Below are 19,595 nucleotides of genomic sequence, written 5' to 3' on the forward strand. Positions count from 1 at the left end.
ACGGTGAATACTAGTTGGAGAATGAATAATGTCTGTTCGGATAAGAGACAACAGTACAAGAAGGATAAGAAGGAAGAACAAGCAGGTAGCATAAAAAGCAGTAGGAGCATATCTGGTCGTGATAGTGGGGCACCAAAGAGGTCGTTGACCTCTCCTCTGGTGCAGCTGTTATTGATCGATGAGGACTAGCAACATCGCTCTGGCGAGTGTTATAGCGAGCCGCTTGTTCTATCTCGGACAGGATAAGCCAGCCGTTTACTTGGACCCCAGTTATAACGGCCATCTCGCGTATCCTCGGTTTCTTCCTCGACTATGATTTCAAGATCTCTTTGCAAAACCGGATAGAAAGAGAGAGAGAGAGAGAGAGAGAGAGAGAGAGAGAGAGAGAGAGAGAGAGAGAGAGACGTGACCCGAGAAAATCCGACGGAGGGGATCGAGCGTAGAGTGACCCAATAAACACTGGGTCACCTCTTTACCAACCCACTGTCCCCGTCGTGTGTCCCTCCCTCCCTTTGTCCCTGTCGATCCCTTCTCATGCTTACGCTTGTCTCTATGAAACCGTCGCGCGCATAATTGAATAACATAAGAAAATCGATTAAAAATATATACATATTTATGACGCGAGTACTTGAAAGGTTGTTTTAATTTTTAATAATTTGAATTAAAAAAAAATTTTTTTTTTTTTTTTTTTAATCAATTCTCTAATGAAGATAAAAGCTTTTCTTCTTATTCGCTAACTTAGATCTTGTCGATATTAAGTTTAAAAAATTGATTTTTTTTTGTTATATATTAATATATTGTTGTATATTAATATAATCTTAAATATAATTTAAAAGAATTTAGGAATAATTAATTTAATAATTTTTTGTCATACAAATTTTATAATATTATGCTTGTAATATTGATCTTATTCTCTTCTCGCAGATTTAAAAATAAATATTTAAAATTTAAGAATTTAATAATACAAAAGATTGCGTCTGACATGAGATCAATAATTTTTCTCTATAAAAAGAAACGAACGAAAGAAAAATTATATTTGGAAAATCAAATTAATTCGGCACAAATATTTAAAAGTTATTATAATAGATTAATTGTATCTGCTCCTATTATGCAAATTACTTTTTTTAATATTAATAACTGATAGAATAAAAATGCAAATTTTAAAAGTTATTAACACAATTTAGAAGATAGTATTATTATTCATGTTTATATTGTTTATATATATATATATATATATATATATATATATATATATATATATATATATATTTTTTTTTTTTTTTTGTAAATTTTCTTATATATTTATATTTCATTTGCTAATGTTCAACTTGTTTAATTTGTCTATGATAACTGTATCATATATTTTCATGGATTTGATTTTGATTCAATTATATGATCCATTGAATCATCAAACATCATTTATAATAAGTAGAATGTTGAAAAAAAAAGACTAATACACTGATAAAGTATTAAAATAAGATTGTGTCCATGAAACGAACGAGATGTTTAATCTATTCTTTTAAGTTTATTTTACAACTATCCAACAATTCCATATGCAATATTATAATTGCAATATTAATATATATATCTCGTTCGTTTCATGGACACAATCTTATTTTAATACTTTATCAGTGTATTAGTCTTTTTTTTTTCAACATTCTACTTATTATAAATGATGTTTGATGATTCAATGGATCATATAATTGAGTCAAAATCAAATCCATAAAAATATATGATACAGTACATATATGATACATATATATATATATATATATATATATATATATATTAATAAGTTAATAATTAATGATATTAATAAACTATTTTTATATTGTAGGTCAGCAAGGCCAGCAGAGCGAGCAGGAACTGGCGACAAAAATGCTGCAAATTCAAAGCAAAAGATTCTACCTTGACGTAAAACAAAACAGACGTGGAAGGTTTATCAAAGTCGCTGAGGTATTATTTTTATTCTTAATTTAGCTCTTTCAGTGCATAAATTTTACCGTATATATATTTGAACTCTATAGTAGGAAAAAAATTATTAAATTACTTATTAAATAATTAATTTTAACAATATTAATATTAAAGAATAATAATATTAAAGAAATAAAAAAAAGCTTTTGTATGAGCTTTTATATGTGGCAATATGTGATTAAAATAAATAATCCTTAAAAATTTCTTATTGTTTAAACTTTTCTTTTATTGACTCATTTAGATTCTGTGGCATCAGAAAATTAAAAAAATTTACACAATTAAGATAATATATCTGTGAAATGCTTTCAGATAGTTGACAAATTTGTTTTATTAAAATGCTTTCAGATAGTTGACAAACAGTGATAATTTTTTACAAATTTATTGTAAAATTACTCGCGAATATATGCTATAATTAGAGATTTAAAATCTTATCTATCGATATCGTACAAAAGAAATTGCTTCTAAATACAATAGTTTACCCTTATACATAATTATTTTTTATTTCAGATTGGAGCGGATGGAAGAAGAAGCCAAATCTATCTGGCACTCAGTACAGCATCCGAATTTCGGGACCATCTGTCGACGTTTAGCGATTTTTATGCATCTCTAGGTACATTAAATACTATCTATCAATTCAGAAGAGTACAATTTAAAATTGGAAAAGTACAATTTTTATAGTAGTCGTGTCGATTATAACTAATATAACGTGAAACATTGTAGTCTGAATTTGAAATTTTCTATCGATAAAATCTCAATATTTGATAATGCAATCTAGAATTTTCATTTGAAGACTTACATTAGTCATCTCGTCAATGATTGACCCTTGTTATTTTAATCGAAAAAAATACTTAATTTATTTTTGTTTGTGATGCTGAATAATCAGGTCCACCAAATCCAGAAAACGTGCCAGACGATGGAAAACTCAAGTCAGAAATGATGGTGAAGGATAATAGGCGATATTACTTGGACCTCAAGGAGAATTCTCGCGGCCGTTTCCTGCGGGTGAGTCACCCTGTATGTACCAGCCAATATACTTACTTTCTACGCTAAGTCATAAGAAGAATCTCCACTTTCATCTCAAGAGATGTGCTCTTTTCGAAGGATGACAAAGACGAATAGAGCTCTTCTAGAGTCATTGATGAAGAAGGAATATGTGGAATCCGATATAATGATGCATTATAGATACAAACACGTGCAGCGACTCGACACGGAATGAATATCTCAAATATAATCTTCGTTGCTCTTTCTAGGTGTCGCAGACGATAACACGAGGAGGACCTAGAACGCAGATTGCAATACCAGCGCAAGGTATGATAGAGTTTCGCGATGCGTTAACGGACCTTCTCGAGGAATTCGGGACGGATGACGGTGGCTTTAAAGGCGACTTGCCGGAGGGCCGTTACATGCGCGTGGATAGTAAGAATTTCTATTTTGATATCGGTCAGAACAATCGTGGCATCTACATGAGAATTTCTGAGGTACGTGCTATTTACACAAGGAAGAAAAATACCAAAAAAATAAATTAACCGACTGACGTCAAAATATTTATTTCACCGAGAAAAGATTTGACTCCAAATTGATCAAGGAATCTAACAATAATATTATAAAAGACATTTTTTTCTCTGTATATATTTGTGAAATATTCACGGTTATGTTAAAGTAATTAAGAAAATTTATTCTTTTCCTACACGTAGTCCAAAAAAAACAAATAATTATAATCTACTCAATATTACACTGAATCCAATGATAGATAATAATGCAGGATGGAATATATTTTTGCAGGTGAAGACAAACTTCAGGACAGCCATCACCGTACCGGAAAAGTCCTGGGCGCGTTTTCGTGATATCTTCGCAGATTATTGCGAAAAGATGAAGGAGGGCGGCGGCGTCAGCAGCAGCGGCGGAGGGAATGTATTGTCCGAGGGGAAGGGCTCGGTGGTGGCACAGGTACCATCGCCATCCTCAAACACACAGCCTAACCCCAATCCAAATTTAGACTCTCCCCTAATCAAGTGAAAAAGGCTTTAACTTAACTCGAACATTTGGGAATTATAACTCGTTTTCAAGTCATTAAGCGAAGTAAAGGAACTTGTCAGAGTCTATGCCATCGTCGGTCATCGTCATTTATTATTCATCGGCTATGACATCGACATGGTCATCGGCATGATCATCGTCATTGTCGCACCGCCATCGACACCACATTACTGTCACCGTCGCCTGTCACCGAGATACCGTCATCGACACCGTCATCGTCATCGCCACCGTCACATCATACACCGTCACACTTGCCATCAAGCGCGAACACCAAAACTCGCCTGAAATATGGCCATTAATATCGCAAAGAGCATCAGTCGATTGTTGAATATACATATAATCACAGATTTGATAAAAAAGAAAAAGAAAAAAGACGGGGTGCACGACGGTACATGATTATTAATACGCAAAAATAAATCGGCGCGTCTCGCGAGAAGATGAGGAAGACGGAAGGTGGGAGAGGGATAGATGGTGTGTGTATGTATGTTTGTGCGTGTGCGTGCGTGCGTGCGTGCGTGTGAGCGTGTGTGTGTTTGCATGGAGGGAAAAAAACGAGTCACTGCCGCTCGTGCGACTAACACAGAATAGATAACAAGAAAAAGAGACACGCAACGACGGAGAATCGAGAGTATAATTATTGTGCGATATCTTTTTAGGCGAACACGAGTTGCCATCGATTAACGTTATGAGTACTACCGTTCATTTCCTGGCTTTCTGCGAGAACGCACGTCTATTTGGTTTCGCTAAGCTTCTTGCTATTAATTTCTTCATTCTCAGGCATTCGAAGAACACGAGTGCGCGTTTCACTTGTCACGTGTGTGCGTTGAACGAACAAGAATTTTGGAACGGGAAATGGACTGTAGTGTGGATCACGTTACAATTGAATTTGATCGTTCAGAATTTATGAATATAAATAGTTGTTATATTAACGATTATATCACGACGAAGTGGAAAAGGGGGGAAAGCGTGTGGTTTGTCGCGAGGGGAAGAGAAAATTAAGAAAAAGATCCATCGTGTCTACGTAGGCAGTACGTATGTCTCTCTTCGATTTAACCGAGAAAAAAAAAATCTCCAATCAAGTCGCTTTGTTTTCGGCCAATAAAAGTCGCAAATGGTGTGAATGTAGATAAAATATTGCTGAACGCCTCTTGCGACTCAATGGTCGTTTTCTCGATGGTAAAAGAATGCGAAATTATTACTGCGGTTAAGTCGAACGAAACATAAGAGGGGAAAAAAAACCAAGAATGAGAAAATATTTGCGTATTATCGTGAATATTCGAATATTTATATATTACTGTCTGCACCGCGACATCGTACACTCGTTTAAAAACTGAACGACGTCTTTATTAAAAAAGTAATGAGAATATATATAGCATAGGTGAAGGAGAGAGAAAAAAAGGGATGGTAGCCCGAGAGAATATGAAACCATATATTAATAATACATATTAATATGTATATTATACAAAGTTAATTATACGTTTTGTTTCATCGATTCATACGAAAGGTGTGCACGCGATCATATACATATATATACACATATTATATATAATATGTATTATATATAATATATATATATATATATGAAAAAAACGTGTTTTTACAAAATGCAAAAACACACACACACACACGTAACATACACGTACATGCATGAACTTATGCACGCAAAAACATGCAATATACACTTTGGGAAAAAATCAACACCAAACACGCAATTACTCTCCACACCGAATTCCACGCGGAATGAATAACGACACGCGCACGACGTATATTTCACCGTAAAAAAAAACATATTCCGCCGCAAGGGACACGGTACAAGAGACGGTGCATGTAATTAAGTTACATAAGTTTGAACGATGGCCGAGTTCTAACACAATTGCATATTAGGTATGTATTATACGAATGCATAATAGGTATTTATATAGAATCTATATAACTGTATAATTATAACGAAATGCCAATGTCCGCGGGCCTAGGCAACTGCACAAATCCGGCGACGTACAATCAATCGAATTGAAAATCGTTGTTGGACGTTGCAGTTGCTTAGGCCCCTCTTGCCGGACACAGGAAGAAAGATGAGACAAAACGAATGGCACAGAAAGGGAAAAGTAATATTTCGAGACGAAAGAAAGAAAAAGAAAGAGAGAGAGAGAGAAGCAGGAGAGTAGCACACAATTGTGTTATCTCTCCGAGGAATAAGGAAATCTAAATACGCTTCGATTCTGCAACGCTGTGCTAATATCAACACAATGATAAATATCTATCCGTTCTCTTTTGTGTTTCTTCTGTGATTGAAACGGCAAACCGACATAAATCTATATTTCGCACTGGTGCGAAAATTAAAACGAATGAGAGACCCATATAGAAAAAGAAAGACACGTAAATATGCGTTATTAAAAAGTGCTATTTAATTGAGGCGCGTTCGATTGAGTGCGCGATCGGCGCGTTTTGCATTTTCGATGAGATATAAAATGAGTAAAAAGTTTTTATTTATTTTTTAACAACAAAAATTCTCTTATTATTAACGTATTTCGATAGTAAAATAAATAATTATTCCTCAGTTGCATTTCCTTCAAAAAATTTACAATTTCGGCTGGTCTGAATTTACTTAGCACGTAGGTCGTTTCGACGAATATAAATATGAAATATAAATCACAATAACAAATTCAAGTACGCACGAGTGGGTGAAACACATTGAGACAAGAATCCCGATCCTCTTCGATTCTAAAGTACAGTTTTCCCCAAATAATAATCTTTCTCATATTCTGCCATTCTTTAAACACACGTTTAAAACGATCTGCCATATCGATATATACACAACACGTGATATATATATATATAAAATAATATAAAATAATATAAAATTATAAATAATATTATAAATAATATTATAAATATATATATAATATAATATTTATATAATAATATATTTATATATAATATATATATTTATAATATTATATATATATATATATATATATATATATATATATATATATATATATATATATATATATATAAATTTGTATTAAGGAGAATGACGAACGAAATTTTTTTTTAAATAGATTATTAACGACATGTCTGCATTTTTTACATGTTTCTAAATTTATCAACGAGAAACTTTTGTTGAGTTATTCTAGAAAGAAGAGGAGAGGGGTCAGAAAAAACCTGCGATCTGTGCAACAAGCATTGTATATTGTTCGGATGGAGCGTTGTAAACGAAAACTGCAAGGAAAAGGCATAGAAAAAATCGTTCACTGGCGCAGATGGTATGACATTGTGATCTATGCAAATTACAAATCACAAAGCAGCCACAAGTAGTAGATATTTAAGATATAAATACACGTAAAAAAAAGAAAATACACACATACGTCTATGGCGACTAGAGAAAAAGGAAGGAGACACTGTGTTAAATGAAATGTACGCGCGATAGCGTGCATTTTAACACGTTATTAAAAAGCGAGGACGACTACAAACGTACCTAACTAACTAAAAAAAACGCAGAGAGGGCGAGAGAAAGAAAAAAAACAGATATAAAGAAAACAAAAATAATGAAGAGATACCGTCTGACACACGTAAGAATAAGCAAAGTAATATAAAAATGAATGAAAAAAAAAACATGACGCTCCTGCCACGCAGCGAGTCTTTAGACAGCTTTAAGATAATAATTATAAATGATAAAATAATAATTATTAAATAATAACGATAAACTTTCTATATGTTGAATCGTGTCTAGTGAGAGAAGTACTATCGAAGTAAAAAAAGCAACACAAAAAAAAATAATAATACTACTATCGCCACACACATGAATTAATGCAGTTTATATGACCATTGATTAGTTGTCTCTATCTCGCGCGCGAAATGTTCTTTTCTTTTTTTTTTTTTTTTTTTTTTTTTTTTTTTTTTTTTTTTTTTTTTTATTTCCTTCATGATATACATAATATAGCGAGGAGAGAAAAAGAGGTGGCTGTTAGAGAAATAGCTTTTGATGTTTCGTTTGCTGTTTTACGAACAAAAACGTTGCGCGGTTGGTTGAACGGCGGACCTTTTTGCTAAATGTTATAATGTCCACAAAAGGGTGCCGGAGTTCCATATACCTGTGTTTTTATATATTCGGTGGAGTTAAAACACCGAAACTACTGTTATCCATTGTCACGCGCTAATTCTTATCACGTAGGATTTTCATACGTATATATCGCAGATCGCGAGCGACAATTGCGTGTAGCGATATGATATCGGCGTTTGCACGATAAAAAAAATATATATATAATACAATAAAAATAAAAGAAAAAAAAACCGCATTCGTTTCACAAAAACAGCTCACATCTTTCATTGTGAGACCAGTCGCCGCGATCGCGACGTTAATCTCTCTCGCTGCACGAAATTGTGGCTTATAAAAGGAAGCGTGGCTTTATCAGGCTAAGCTTCACCTAGAATATGAAAATCCTCGTTGCTGCGAATATTTTTATTATTATTATTATTACGATTATATTGTCATTATTCTTAATATTACGATTATTCTTTTTATTACCGCTATGATTAACTATTAGTATCTATTATATTATTATATCAGAGCGCTGTTGTGTACTGAGATTGCTAATAACGAAACCAGTCTCGAGCGGACTGATTTCTTTCGTTTTTCTTTTTAGCATGCATCACACGACAACGATCAGTCGAGTTTGCGAATTTAATGGCTTTTCCGTTCTCCATCCTTTTATTCCTCTCATCCCAATCAAATCTCGATCTCAGCCGAATTCTCCTTCTCTCTCTCTCTCTCTCTCGTTTCTTTTCTTGCTATCTACTTATATAAATACATTTTCTTCTCAGACTCGTGTTTCCGTCCGTTCTTATCGATTCATTCGGATCTGATATAGAATGCGGTTTCGCGAAAGAGAAGCAATGACAGATGCGAGTGAGAAAGAGAGAGATGGAGAGATCCGGGGGGAGGTTGATCGGTACCATCAAAAATTTGGATCGACGGTGTTAAACATTATCTAAATTCGCGATCCAGCGGATCAAGCAAGATCATCCTTCGGCGTTGCGTTTTCCGTTTTTTTTTTTTTTTTTTTTTTTTTTTTCTTTTTCTTTTTCTTTTTTTCCTCCTGGCGCGCTCTCGCGTGTATGCATGCGTGCGTGAATGCTAATTTGTATGCGTGTATTAGGCTCGACAATCGAAGCGAGCGAGCGAGCGAACTCTTTGTAAAGCGAGAGAGGAAATTGAGAAAATTGCCGATTGCGAGGACGATGCGCCGTCGAATTATACGTTAACACCGCGATTTTCGGAGGGAATTATATATATATATATATGTATATTCATATATATATATATATATATATATATATATATATATATATATATATATATATATATACGCAGGAATTATACGCGCGTGTCCTCTTAAACTATTACATTATATCAATAGCGTAACGAAAATCAAAGTTTGTTGTTGCAGAAAACAGTGAGAATTACTGCGATTGGCCTTTGTATGTCATTTGATTTATTAAAGATAACAGTCTGTTGCAACTTTCAACGTTTTTCATCTTCCCAACATGCACACAGTGCAAGTTTCCTTCTCTCGCATCACGCGCGTTTAGTACACACTTATTGTAATTATTAATTATAAAATATTAAAAAATGATGTCGCAGGTATCTTGCTTCGCGTAAGACATATTTTTGTATTCGTATGAAATATTTTTTCCGCTTGTGATATATATAATATACTTTCGTGGTGCATCGTCCTTGATATAAGATGGGCATCGTGTAAAGGTAGATGCGACGCTAAAGAAACGTTTAACTCTTAAACGTTATTTGTTTCTCTCTCTCGAGGAAAAAAAATCGATATATCAGCATATAATATTAATTGTTACATAAATACTTATCGCGCGAGTCGAGTTTTTCGAAATGTTAACATGCTCGAGGATGGTTTGTCGGACACAAATTCGTACCAATTGTTTCTTCGGATAAACGTTTTTCCGCCACATAGTTTGTAATATACTTCAATATTAACTTCAATATTAAAGAATAAACACACGAAAAAAAAAGGATTAACATCGGGGGCGAAAGATCGGGTTCACTGGCACGATAATCGGGGAATAGGCACGAGGAGAATTTCACGTACCTTAAATAATAATCCGAGAATCTGAGAATTCAAGGGACCCCTCTCTCCCCAAACGCACCCGAGGAATCAAGATGTCGTGTTGCTCGCGAGAGATTTCAGAATTAGATATAATATTCCAGGATGTATCAAAGGATCCCACAATTCGATCAGATCGCGCGTACAGATAGTAGCGGATATTCTAGGATTATTCAAGATTTTTTTCAAATTCCAAGATCCGAGGATTTCAAGAATTCGCGGACTCTCGAAGATGCAATTTATTTAAGGACTCCGAATAGCTGAGCGTTTTCGAGACCCCGAGGGATTCCTCGAGTCGGAAAGTGCGCGTCTCTGGGACCTCAGTCACGACCTTTCGCCTTTCGCATGCTGCAAAATAAAAATCATAGTTACTAAAGACAAGTCGCGCCTTTAACGCGCGTATTACGTGCGTGTAACGCGAGTGAATCGTGTAATATATGTATTGTAATGTGGTTGAGACAAAAAGGCGCTTAAACAGCAGGATAAGCAGCAGGAGGATAATCGAATCGAGAAAAGAATGAAAAAGAGAAAAAAAAAATATAACGCGCTGGAGAATCGCTGTTTATCTATATTCGACATTGCGTTTTCGAGATAAAAAAAAATATGTGACAGATAAAGTGACCGATAAAAAGAAAAACAAAAAATAGAAATATACACACACAGTACTCTACGGTTCACACGTTCGAACGAAAAAAAATTTAAAAAAAAAAAAAGATTCATCGCATCGATGTTGAATGTAACACGTTTTACAAGGTAACAGAGCATTTCATTTTATAACATTTCTACTGTCTATACTTTCACCCGGACATTCTTATCGAATGAAAAAAAAAATTGAAAAGAAATCCACCTGTCCCGATTACCCGCCAGCATCCCCTTTAAAATCAATCCTGAGGGTGCACCTCGTTTTACACGATACAATTTTTTGTTAAATTCACAATTCTACAAAATATATATTTATAAAATACAGAGTATCCCATTTGAAATATTTTTGTAAAAGAATTAAAATGGAATATTTTAAATGGGACAGCCTGTATAACGAGCTGTATACAGAAGATGCTTTCTGATACATGCACATTTATATTTATTAAAATTATATATTATTAATCTACATAACTTATAAAAGTCAATATTCTCTAATCGAAACTCTTACAGTGTCCTTTTTCAAATTAAAATTTTTAATTATGATTTAAAGAATTTTTTTATTGCGATATTTATTAAAATTCAATAATATTTTTTTATTTCCATCGTAAAGATTTTTATTAGAAAGTGTATAAATGCCTTAAAATTCGCCCCGAAATTTCCTCGTGAATTATGAATCGTGTAAAACGGAGCTCTAAATCGACGAATTTAATCTTTTTCCTCAGCCGGAAGTACATACAAATTTATGTTTCTCTGCCTCCCTCTTAAGTTATGACGCATAAACCGTTTTGAATCGTAAGACAGCAGCAAAAGTACGAAATATCTTTTTGTTGTAAGAACCTATTAATGTACTAATTTCGCGTTAAATATGTGCAACGCATGCACCACACGCATGTATAACAGTAAAAAATGTCGGAATGTGAAAATCTTTTGAGAAACTTTTGTTACGACGAGCTAAACTGCAAATCAAAAGAGTTACAGTATTAATTGGATTTTTATGATGAGCCTGATACTTTCGTTAAGTTTAATCCTTTCCAATCTTTCGTCACTTCCGACATGGTATACATTTTTTTTCTCATCATCTCATGTTCGAAATTTTCCCACACGTTTTTATATCTCCTTTTTTCTGTTATTTTAATATCATAGTTTTTGTAATTTTTAATATTATGTAATTTATGTTTAACAATTTATATTGAGTGTATTATTTTCTCACGTAGACATACAAAATAAATAAATATAAAATACATTTTACGACGTTTAAATTCTATTTAATATGCAGATAACAAAGGATTGGAAAGAGTTAAATAGATCATAAGGCCATCAAAAAAAAAGTTTATATTGAAAATTACCTAGTTAAATGACGATGAGTACATAAGAAAAAAAAGTAACATTATTTCGATTATGAATCTTCTAACATGAGGATCTCTCAGGATTTGTAATATTGAAATTCGTGTTACATTCTTGATTTGTTACGATATTTCTTTTGCTCGTAATTCATTGTGCAAACTAAGTGCAATCGCGTGATTTTGACGTTAGAAGTAAATATAAATCACATGACACATTCTTACAGTATACATTGAAATAAATTAATTTTTTGATATGCCATTACATATGTTAACTGTAGAATAAATCTGTGAAATGTGTTTAATTTCTCTCTCTTTTTGCATGAAAATAATTTCACTTATTAATGAAACACAAATCCTTTGCTGATTTATTCTATCGAATATTAGTAGTGGCATATACGAAAAAATTTATTTTTATTTATAATGCAAGGATTTATATATTTTTTTTTTGTTTCTCTGATGTCATAATCTAACATGATTGCAATATGAGAGAAAAATCTTTTATATATTTGTGCGCTTTATATCCTTGTACGTTCAGTTCTAAATTTTAAACTGTATAATCTTTTGGATTTTCAGCTCTGTTAATTTTGTGAACTCTGGACGTTTAAATTTTCAATTTTCTTGCATTTCATAGAGAAAAAAATTCTTTACTTATTCTATTCTAATTTATTGTAATCCATCTCTATTCGAAATTTTGTTTTTTTTTTTTTTTTACAAAGCCGTCCATCTAACGTTATCGTCTGAAATATATTTATACGGTTTCCTATATTTGCTCTTATCGTAGCAGATTTGCTTCGAATTTGTGTATTGAGAAAAAAAATATATTCCAGACGTATTAACATTAAATGGACTCTAGCATTAAATAATCACTATAAAACGTAATACTTTCGACTTTCTAATAAAGCAAAGCGATGCAAGACTATTCGGGTCAGTATAACTATTTTCTCTATGTAACTCTTGTACTCTGCAAAATCTCTGTCGCATATATTTTATTCACGTAGCGATTTTGTATAATCGCTACCTTGATCCGACAGGTCGCGCGATCCAAGTGCACCAGCAAGAGCAAAACGGAGAAGGTTCAGAACCCCGATCAGCGGCAGCGTGAGTTGCTGAAGAGACGAAGGTCCTTGCCCCGTCAAACGGAACCGTCCCCCATCGATCCCGTAAAGTCCATTTCCGCTCCTGTCGGCGCCGCATCCCCGTCCTAATCCGCTATGACAGTTTCCAGCAAAAGCATGGTAGTTTCCGAGGGGACGGGCTCTAGCGACTCCAGGGTATCCCGGGAGGTCCAGCAAGCAATCTCGCAACTGGAGGTGATTCGTGTTTAAACACGAATCGGCGGATAGATTGTCGAAAGAGAAAATTTAAAGTATTAAAAGCGATATAAAAATTTCAACGGGTTTGAATTTCGATTGGCCACAGCCACGTGAAATATTAATTCTGACATTTACCTGTGACAACGGGAAGCGTGTATTTTTTGCTTTTTTTTATCTGTGGTATCGAAAATTAAACTCGTCAAAAATATATCGGTTTTAATTACATTCAGTATCACGAGATATCCTCTCGGATTTTCCACTCGAAAACGCAAAATTTTTCATCGCTTCCAACACGAAATGAATTAAGTATCAATTCTGTATTTTTTTTTTTTTTTTTTACGCCGCTTATCCTGCTTTGATATAACCATCCTCAATCTTACAAAAGAACAAACCGTCGAATATTTTAGTTATTTTACAGGGAATCTCGAGAAATTTTATTAATTACTTCGATAATTGAAACAATCATTTTTTCAATTTGAGTTTGATTAATGTGTGCATGCGCAGAAATTCACACGAGACCATTCGAAAGTTGCAGTTTTTACGACGAGTTAAATTATCAGTTTACCAATCAAATAATAATTTAGTGCTTACAATAGCAGAGAAAAATTATAAAATATACTTGTGGGAAAAATATATCATACAGAAATATTTAAATTAAATTTCAAATTTAATGTATTGGCAAAGAAGCATTATTATCGTTTGATTATTAATGAAAACGACGTTATATAACAGAAAAAAGTAATTAATTTTACGTTATAAATACGGTTTTTTTTCGAAATTTCTTTGATCAAAAAATTAGAAAAAAAATAGTATGTGAATCCTATAAAAGATTTATCAATTTATCAGTTTATTAAAAATGTATTTTGATTTTATATTCCATATAGATAGTTAGTATCGCGTTAATTATATGGCGAATGTTGTTTTCCACGATTTTTAAAGTGGTGCTCATAGTTGAAAGTTAGCATTTTGGTGAATTATGCGGTGAATTACACTCTGATAAACGTTATTCTTTTCACTTGGAATGTAAGAACAATTTTTGCGCACTGGGAGGCGTTAGATTCTTTTTTTCTTCGATTTAGAAAAAAATTTGCTTTCGACAAATCTTACGATACATCTCATTTTTTTCGATCCAATTCATATAGGTAAGATGAATGTAAGATGTATTTTAGAAATGTGAAAATGAGAACATGTTACAGCTCGAGACTTTAGAAGCTATCAACAACTTTCATTATATCGAATTTTCTTCGAAAAACATTCCAATGTTTATTTTGTGGCCGAACAATAAAAATAAAGATCTGTCTTTGATATACACACGTTATAGTTTTTTCTTCGAAAAGGAAGACTTATTATTTTAAAATATGCAATAAATATAGATATAAACGTTTCCATAACTAATCACAAATTATACAATTATAACATTAAGGCGATGAAAAAATTACTATGTACTTACATAAATTTGCAGACTTTTATTTCCACAATTAATTATGCATCATCCGTGAGATAATTTGCAAAACATTCAAGCCATTCAGGAAAATGGGACATTATAATTAATAAAACATCCTTATTTTCGTCATAGATTTGTTTCATAGTTTGCAATGTATATTTTCGTGTCTGCACTGTATGATGCTCAGACTTTATCCTTAATAAAATTATACAAGAACGCAGTTTCCTGGGATAAAGATCTAATATGTCTTTGTCTTGATTTTTACAACAAATAGATATCCGTTTTAATATCAAATCTATGAAATGTAGAACTGCGGGAGCATAATGCAACTGAACAAGTAGTTCTTTTAAAAAATTAAATATTAATTGAAAAACACACATAGATCCAACGCTAAACTCAAGTAGCTGATTTAGTGCCTTTTCATTATTCTGATTTTCTTTCTTCGAATCAGGAAATGTGCGTACAAAACTATCGAGCAATGGTTTTTCTATTAATTTAAATTTTTGCGCAGTATATATCTCTTCCTTTGTGGACAGTTTAAGATGCAAACTTGAATATAAAGCATTATGTAACAATCTTTCAATTTTATCATTTGTTTCTAATTGTGAAAGTCTTATAAGTAATCTATCCATGTGATGCATAAAAGACGGATTCTCGAACGACAGATACATTACAGCAGTGGTTAAGGATATTAAAGCATCTTCGGAGCAGCATTCGTTCAAAATGTCATCTGTCAGATGTTTGTCTAACAAAATGTTCACAAACCTCAAACTATTTTCTTTGGATCTAAATATTGCTAAATGTTCGAAACTGCTTGTTGTTCTACACCATTTCCGCAAGTTGTCCTGAAATATAATTATATTAAAATATAAATTAAAAGAACTTAAAAAAAATTAAAAAAGATTTATATTAATATTTTAATACAAGAAATTAACATACAATTATCAATAGTCGAACTGAATAGCGTTGATAAGCTTGCTTTGATACTTTGTAACATAAAAGATTGCTCAGCGATGTACACAAAGTATTCAATACTGTATCAGACTGTGAAACTAACAAAGCTTCTCTTGCATCTTTGCAATTCTCAGATAGAGCAACATCTACATCACCATAGCTCTTTAATATTGCTCTTAATATATCTGCATCCATATCACAAATTGCGATGTAAGTATATAAATAATTATATTACTTGCGTTATTCACAATTCATTGTATAATTCATCTGTAATCTGTAAGAATATAATTATTAATAAAGCTAAGTAAATGTTTAGTTTGAGCTGCTCACTTTGAATTTTGATAAAAATACTCAAACATAAATACAATAAAATTTAATATATATTATAATTCAAATATTATATTTAATATTATATTTATTAAACACATATATATATATATATATATATATATATGTATAGTGCAGGAGAAAAAGACATTTACCTTGTAAATATGCACTCTTTTTTTAAATTATTAAATAAAGTCACCTTGGTATATTTTATTTCTATAATTAAATACAAAACAAGAACAAAAAAAAATGTTTTTTTATTAGACAGATATTGTGACAGTTATTATGATAAAATAGAGTACAAAAAAATTTGAAAAGTCTAAGACTATAAAAAAAGAGAGAAGGGAAAGAAGACTCGTGTTATTTAAGACTCGTGTTATTTAAGACTCGTGCTTTCTTAAGGTGCCTTTTTATGGTGACTTGACGCTCATTTTTGGCGTCAAAACAGATCACGTGATCAAAATTGACGAATTGGTATTGTTATTTTTGGTCACGTGATGTATTTTGACACTGAAAATGAGTGTCGAGCGTCAGCATGAAAAGGCACCTTTTTGGGAAATTTGTGAGATTATTTAGGTTGCGTTCGAAAATCTATTTGTCGAGGGAGAAAGTGACTTTGACTGACTAATCAAAATCTCTGCTTTTCTCCTGATTGGTCAATCGTTTTACTTTGCTTCAAGAGATCTGCGAACGCACATCCAACATGGCTGCGATGAGAGTTTGAAATTTATTTTATACAGTACAACGCCGAAATGGATACACAAACTGTTAACACTCGAAGAAAAATCTTGAATCAAGTGATTTGTAGTATTTTAGTAGAATGCGGTTATGACACGTGTGAGAAACAAGCAGTGGAAACTCTCACTGAAATGTTACAGTCATGTAAGAGACATGAGAAAAATTGTAATTTCTAACCTGTAATCATTTGCTTTCAAGAATAGTGTAATAAAAAAAAGGATTCTGAATCCTTTTTAAAGAAAAAGTAAATAAAATAATATATAAACTTCACTTTTTATATTATGTAAAAAATTATAAATATAACATATTTATTAACTATTATATCTAGTAATTACACATTCAATTTATCAACAACAAATGAGTTCTCTATCTCTCTCTTTTTTAAATATTTAGATTATTTTAAGAGACTGAAGTTTATATTGTAGAATTTCTACTAATATTCAAAATGATTCTGACAATTGTATAAATATTTTAACATATATTTCATATTTTACTTTATAATTATGTCAAGTATTAGTATTAAATGAATCAAGTCAATAAAATGATTAGAAAGTAAATAACATTTTAAAAATTATACATATTCTTTGTACGTTATATAAAACATAAATAAGTTAATTAATAAATATGGCAGATTAGTCTGTTGAGTTAAATTTTAAATGAAAATCTAGAATTTATATTCTTTTCACAACTTTCTATCTATAATTTTATATTATATTTAAATTTCTATCTATATTTTCTTAATTTAGTCTTTTTTACAGATTTATTTATTTCATGCACAGAAAATATTTATTATGTTTTTCTCATGATTTACAGTTATCGTAGAAACTGGAGCTTCAGCAAGAAATTATTGTGAACTTTCTGGGAGAACAGAGCCTCTTATAGCAGATGTGATATTGGCACTGATCAATATGGGCATAAAAATAGATAACATAGAGACTTATGCAAAGAGACAAAACAGGACGATTTTACCAGCACTTCAACAACAAACACAATCCAAACAATTGAATATATTGCAAGCTGGTGTTAAGCAAGGCCATCCATCGCACATACCAAATTATTTGCCACCTTTTCCTGACCCACACGCATATATCAGAACTCCAGTGAGTATATTTATTAATTATAATTATTATATTTATTTATACATACTTTTTCTTTGATCACGTACTAGTTATGATCCACACAAATATTGCATAGTATTGTATATACAGATTTAATTAAATAATAAATATTGCAGACACATAAGCAACCAGTAACAGAATATGAAGCAATAAGAGAAAAGGTGGCAACACAGAAACGAGATATTGAAAGAGCTTTAACCAGATTTATTGCTAAAACCGGTGAAACACATAGTTTATTTCTTACAGAAGATAACAGCATGTTTCCTTGTAAGCAAGTTGTCATTTATATGAAATTAATATAAGTTTATTTTATTGTGAATCAATATATGTATAAAAATATTTTGCATATATCTTTGTTTTTAGTAATATCTTGTAAACCACAATTCCCGAGTTATATTTCTGCTCTTCTACCTCAAGATCAAGTATTTGAGCCAGATTCAGATTTTCAGTTTGAACCAAATCCAGTGAAAAAGAAAAAAGAACAAGAAGGCAAAGAGACAGAGGAAGGTATAAATCTTTTTTTTTTGTGTAATATACATCATAATGAAATATATTCGAAATAAATATATAGTTCAAAATTATATAATATGATGTGAACTTGTATTTCTAGGAAATCAAACGCAAAACGAAAATATGGAACAAAATGGCGAAACTACTACCCAGCAAGATGTTATAGACAATCCATATTTAAGGCCAGGTAAAATTCCTAAAAATAAAATTCCAGGTACAACAACACCTGGACAACAGTCTGTCAAAAGGGAATCTGTCGAATCTTAAGTATTGTATATGTACCCAATAATGTTAATATAGATGTCCAATACACAATATTGTATATACATGTATTATATTTTTTTATATTTAATCTATATATATTACATAAAACATGGAATAAAAAGTAAGATTAAAGAAATGTGTATATAGTAAAAGTTATTTTTATTGCATTATAAATGTAAGGTTACATAAAAGTATTTAAAGATACATTATTATCTGTCGCTGAGAATTAATACGTAACATTCCATATCAACCTTTAAAATTTATCTACACTATGTTATATATATTAGAAAATCACTATCTTTTTAAAATGTATAATTAGATTTACTTTCCGTTATATAGCAACATTGCTTAGATCAATATTGCACGTATTAGCACTTAAAAAAAAATATGAGAATACAAAGTCAAAAATATTGAAATTGATGTTATAATCACTGCATACAATTTATATAAAAATAGATTTTTCATTTTATTAATTTATAGCAGCAAGCATCTAAGTTTAACCTTTCTGAAATATTTGATAATTTTGAAAAGATATAAATATCAAATTGACAAAACTACCTTTAAAAAAAAAAGCAAATATAACATTGTGTAATAAATACATTCACAAAAAAATGCACTTATATATAAATGATGCTAATTTTGTTTCTCAAAAAATTTTTTAGAATTGGAAATTTTATAAATATAAATTTATTTAAATATTATTTTTTAAATATATATTTATAATATTAAGAATGCTAAAATTTCAGATTATATAAACTTAGATAACTCCACTGTAGACGTAAAGCCGTTTAATATACCAGTAT

At 31.5% G+C, this 19,595-nt stretch overlaps 3 protein-coding genes across 7 annotated transcripts in view; 2 read left to right on the top strand and 1 right to left on the bottom strand.

Annotated features, from left to right (window-relative positions):
• Positions 1–14,794, top strand: part of Pur-alpha (Purine-rich binding protein-alpha) — a 28,064-nt gene extending 13,270 nt beyond the window's left edge. For 2 of the 4 annotated variants that reach the window (XM_072887004.1, XM_072887002.1), the window contains 6 exons: positions 1,838–1,956; positions 2,482–2,584; positions 2,858–2,988; positions 3,225–3,452; positions 3,757–3,921; positions 13,156–14,794. In XM_072887004.1, coding sequence (XP_072743105.1) covers positions 1,838–1,956; positions 2,482–2,584; positions 2,858–2,988; positions 3,225–3,452; positions 3,757–3,921; positions 13,156–13,329 — 920 coding nt within the window. In that variant the 3' untranslated portion in view covers positions 13,330–14,794. Of the gene's footprint in view, positions 1–1,837; positions 1,957–2,481; positions 2,585–2,857; positions 2,989–3,224; positions 3,453–3,756; positions 3,922–7,145; positions 10,935–13,155 lie in introns of those variants that run through there. The other 2 variants (XM_072887005.1, XM_072887003.1) reach the window with 2 other exon arrangements.
• Positions 7,870–16,477, bottom strand: LOC140663105 (uncharacterized). The gene is made up of 4 exons (XM_072887006.1): positions 16,318–16,477; positions 15,821–16,109; positions 14,888–15,726; positions 7,870–10,487 (listed from the first exon to the last, which is right to left on the bottom strand). The coding sequence occupies exons 2-3, from the start codon at positions 16,028–16,030 to the stop codon at positions 14,920–14,922; spliced, it is 1,017 nt and encodes a 338-aa protein (XP_072743107.1). The 5' UTR covers positions 16,031–16,109; positions 16,318–16,477; the 3' UTR covers positions 7,870–10,487; positions 14,888–14,919.
• Positions 16,478–16,785: 308 nt separating this feature from the next.
• Positions 16,786–18,925, top strand: Taf8 (TBP-associated factor 8). Of its 2 annotated transcripts, none has more exons than XM_072911083.1 (5): positions 16,786–17,065; positions 17,714–18,000; positions 18,135–18,285; positions 18,382–18,525; positions 18,629–18,925. In XM_072911083.1, exons 1-5 carry the CDS (start codon positions 16,915–16,917, stop codon positions 18,793–18,795), a joined length of 900 nt encoding a protein of 299 aa, XP_072767184.1. In that variant the 5' UTR covers positions 16,786–16,914; the 3' UTR covers positions 18,796–18,925. The 2 variants fall into 2 exon arrangements, with proteins under 2 accessions (XP_072767184.1, XP_072767185.1); XM_072911084.1 differs by having other exon boundaries at positions 16,805–17,044; positions 18,629–18,921.
• The last annotated feature ends 670 nt before the right edge of the window (positions 18,926–19,595 follow it).

The sequence above is a fragment of the Anoplolepis gracilipes genome, chromosome 2 (genome assembly GCF_047496725.1).
Source record: "Anoplolepis gracilipes chromosome 2, ASM4749672v1, whole genome shotgun sequence".
Taxonomy (NCBI): Eukaryota; Metazoa; Arthropoda; class Insecta; order Hymenoptera; family Formicidae; genus Anoplolepis; species Anoplolepis gracilipes.

Bases quoted from the DNA above. Each gene is read 5' to 3' on its own strand.
- Taf8 (XM_072911083.1), top strand. From the start codon at position 16,915: ATGGATACACAAACTGTTAACACTCGAAGAAAAATCTTGAATCAAGTG. The intron at 18,001-18,134 runs GTGAGTATATTT...TAAATATTGCAG, and splicing joins ACGCATATATCAGAACTCCA to ACACATAAGCAACCAGTAAC. The intron at 18,526-18,628 runs GTATAAATCTTT...TTGTATTTCTAG, and splicing joins AGGCAAAGAGACAGAGGAAG to GAAATCAAACGCAAAACGAA.
- LOC140663105 (XM_072887006.1), bottom strand. From the start codon at position 16,030: ATGGATGCAGATATATTAAGAGCAATATTAAAGAGCTATGGTGATGTA. The intron at 15,727-15,820 runs GTATGTTAATTT...ATTATATTTCAG, and splicing joins CAGTTCGACTATTGATAATT to GACAACTTGCGGAAATGGTG.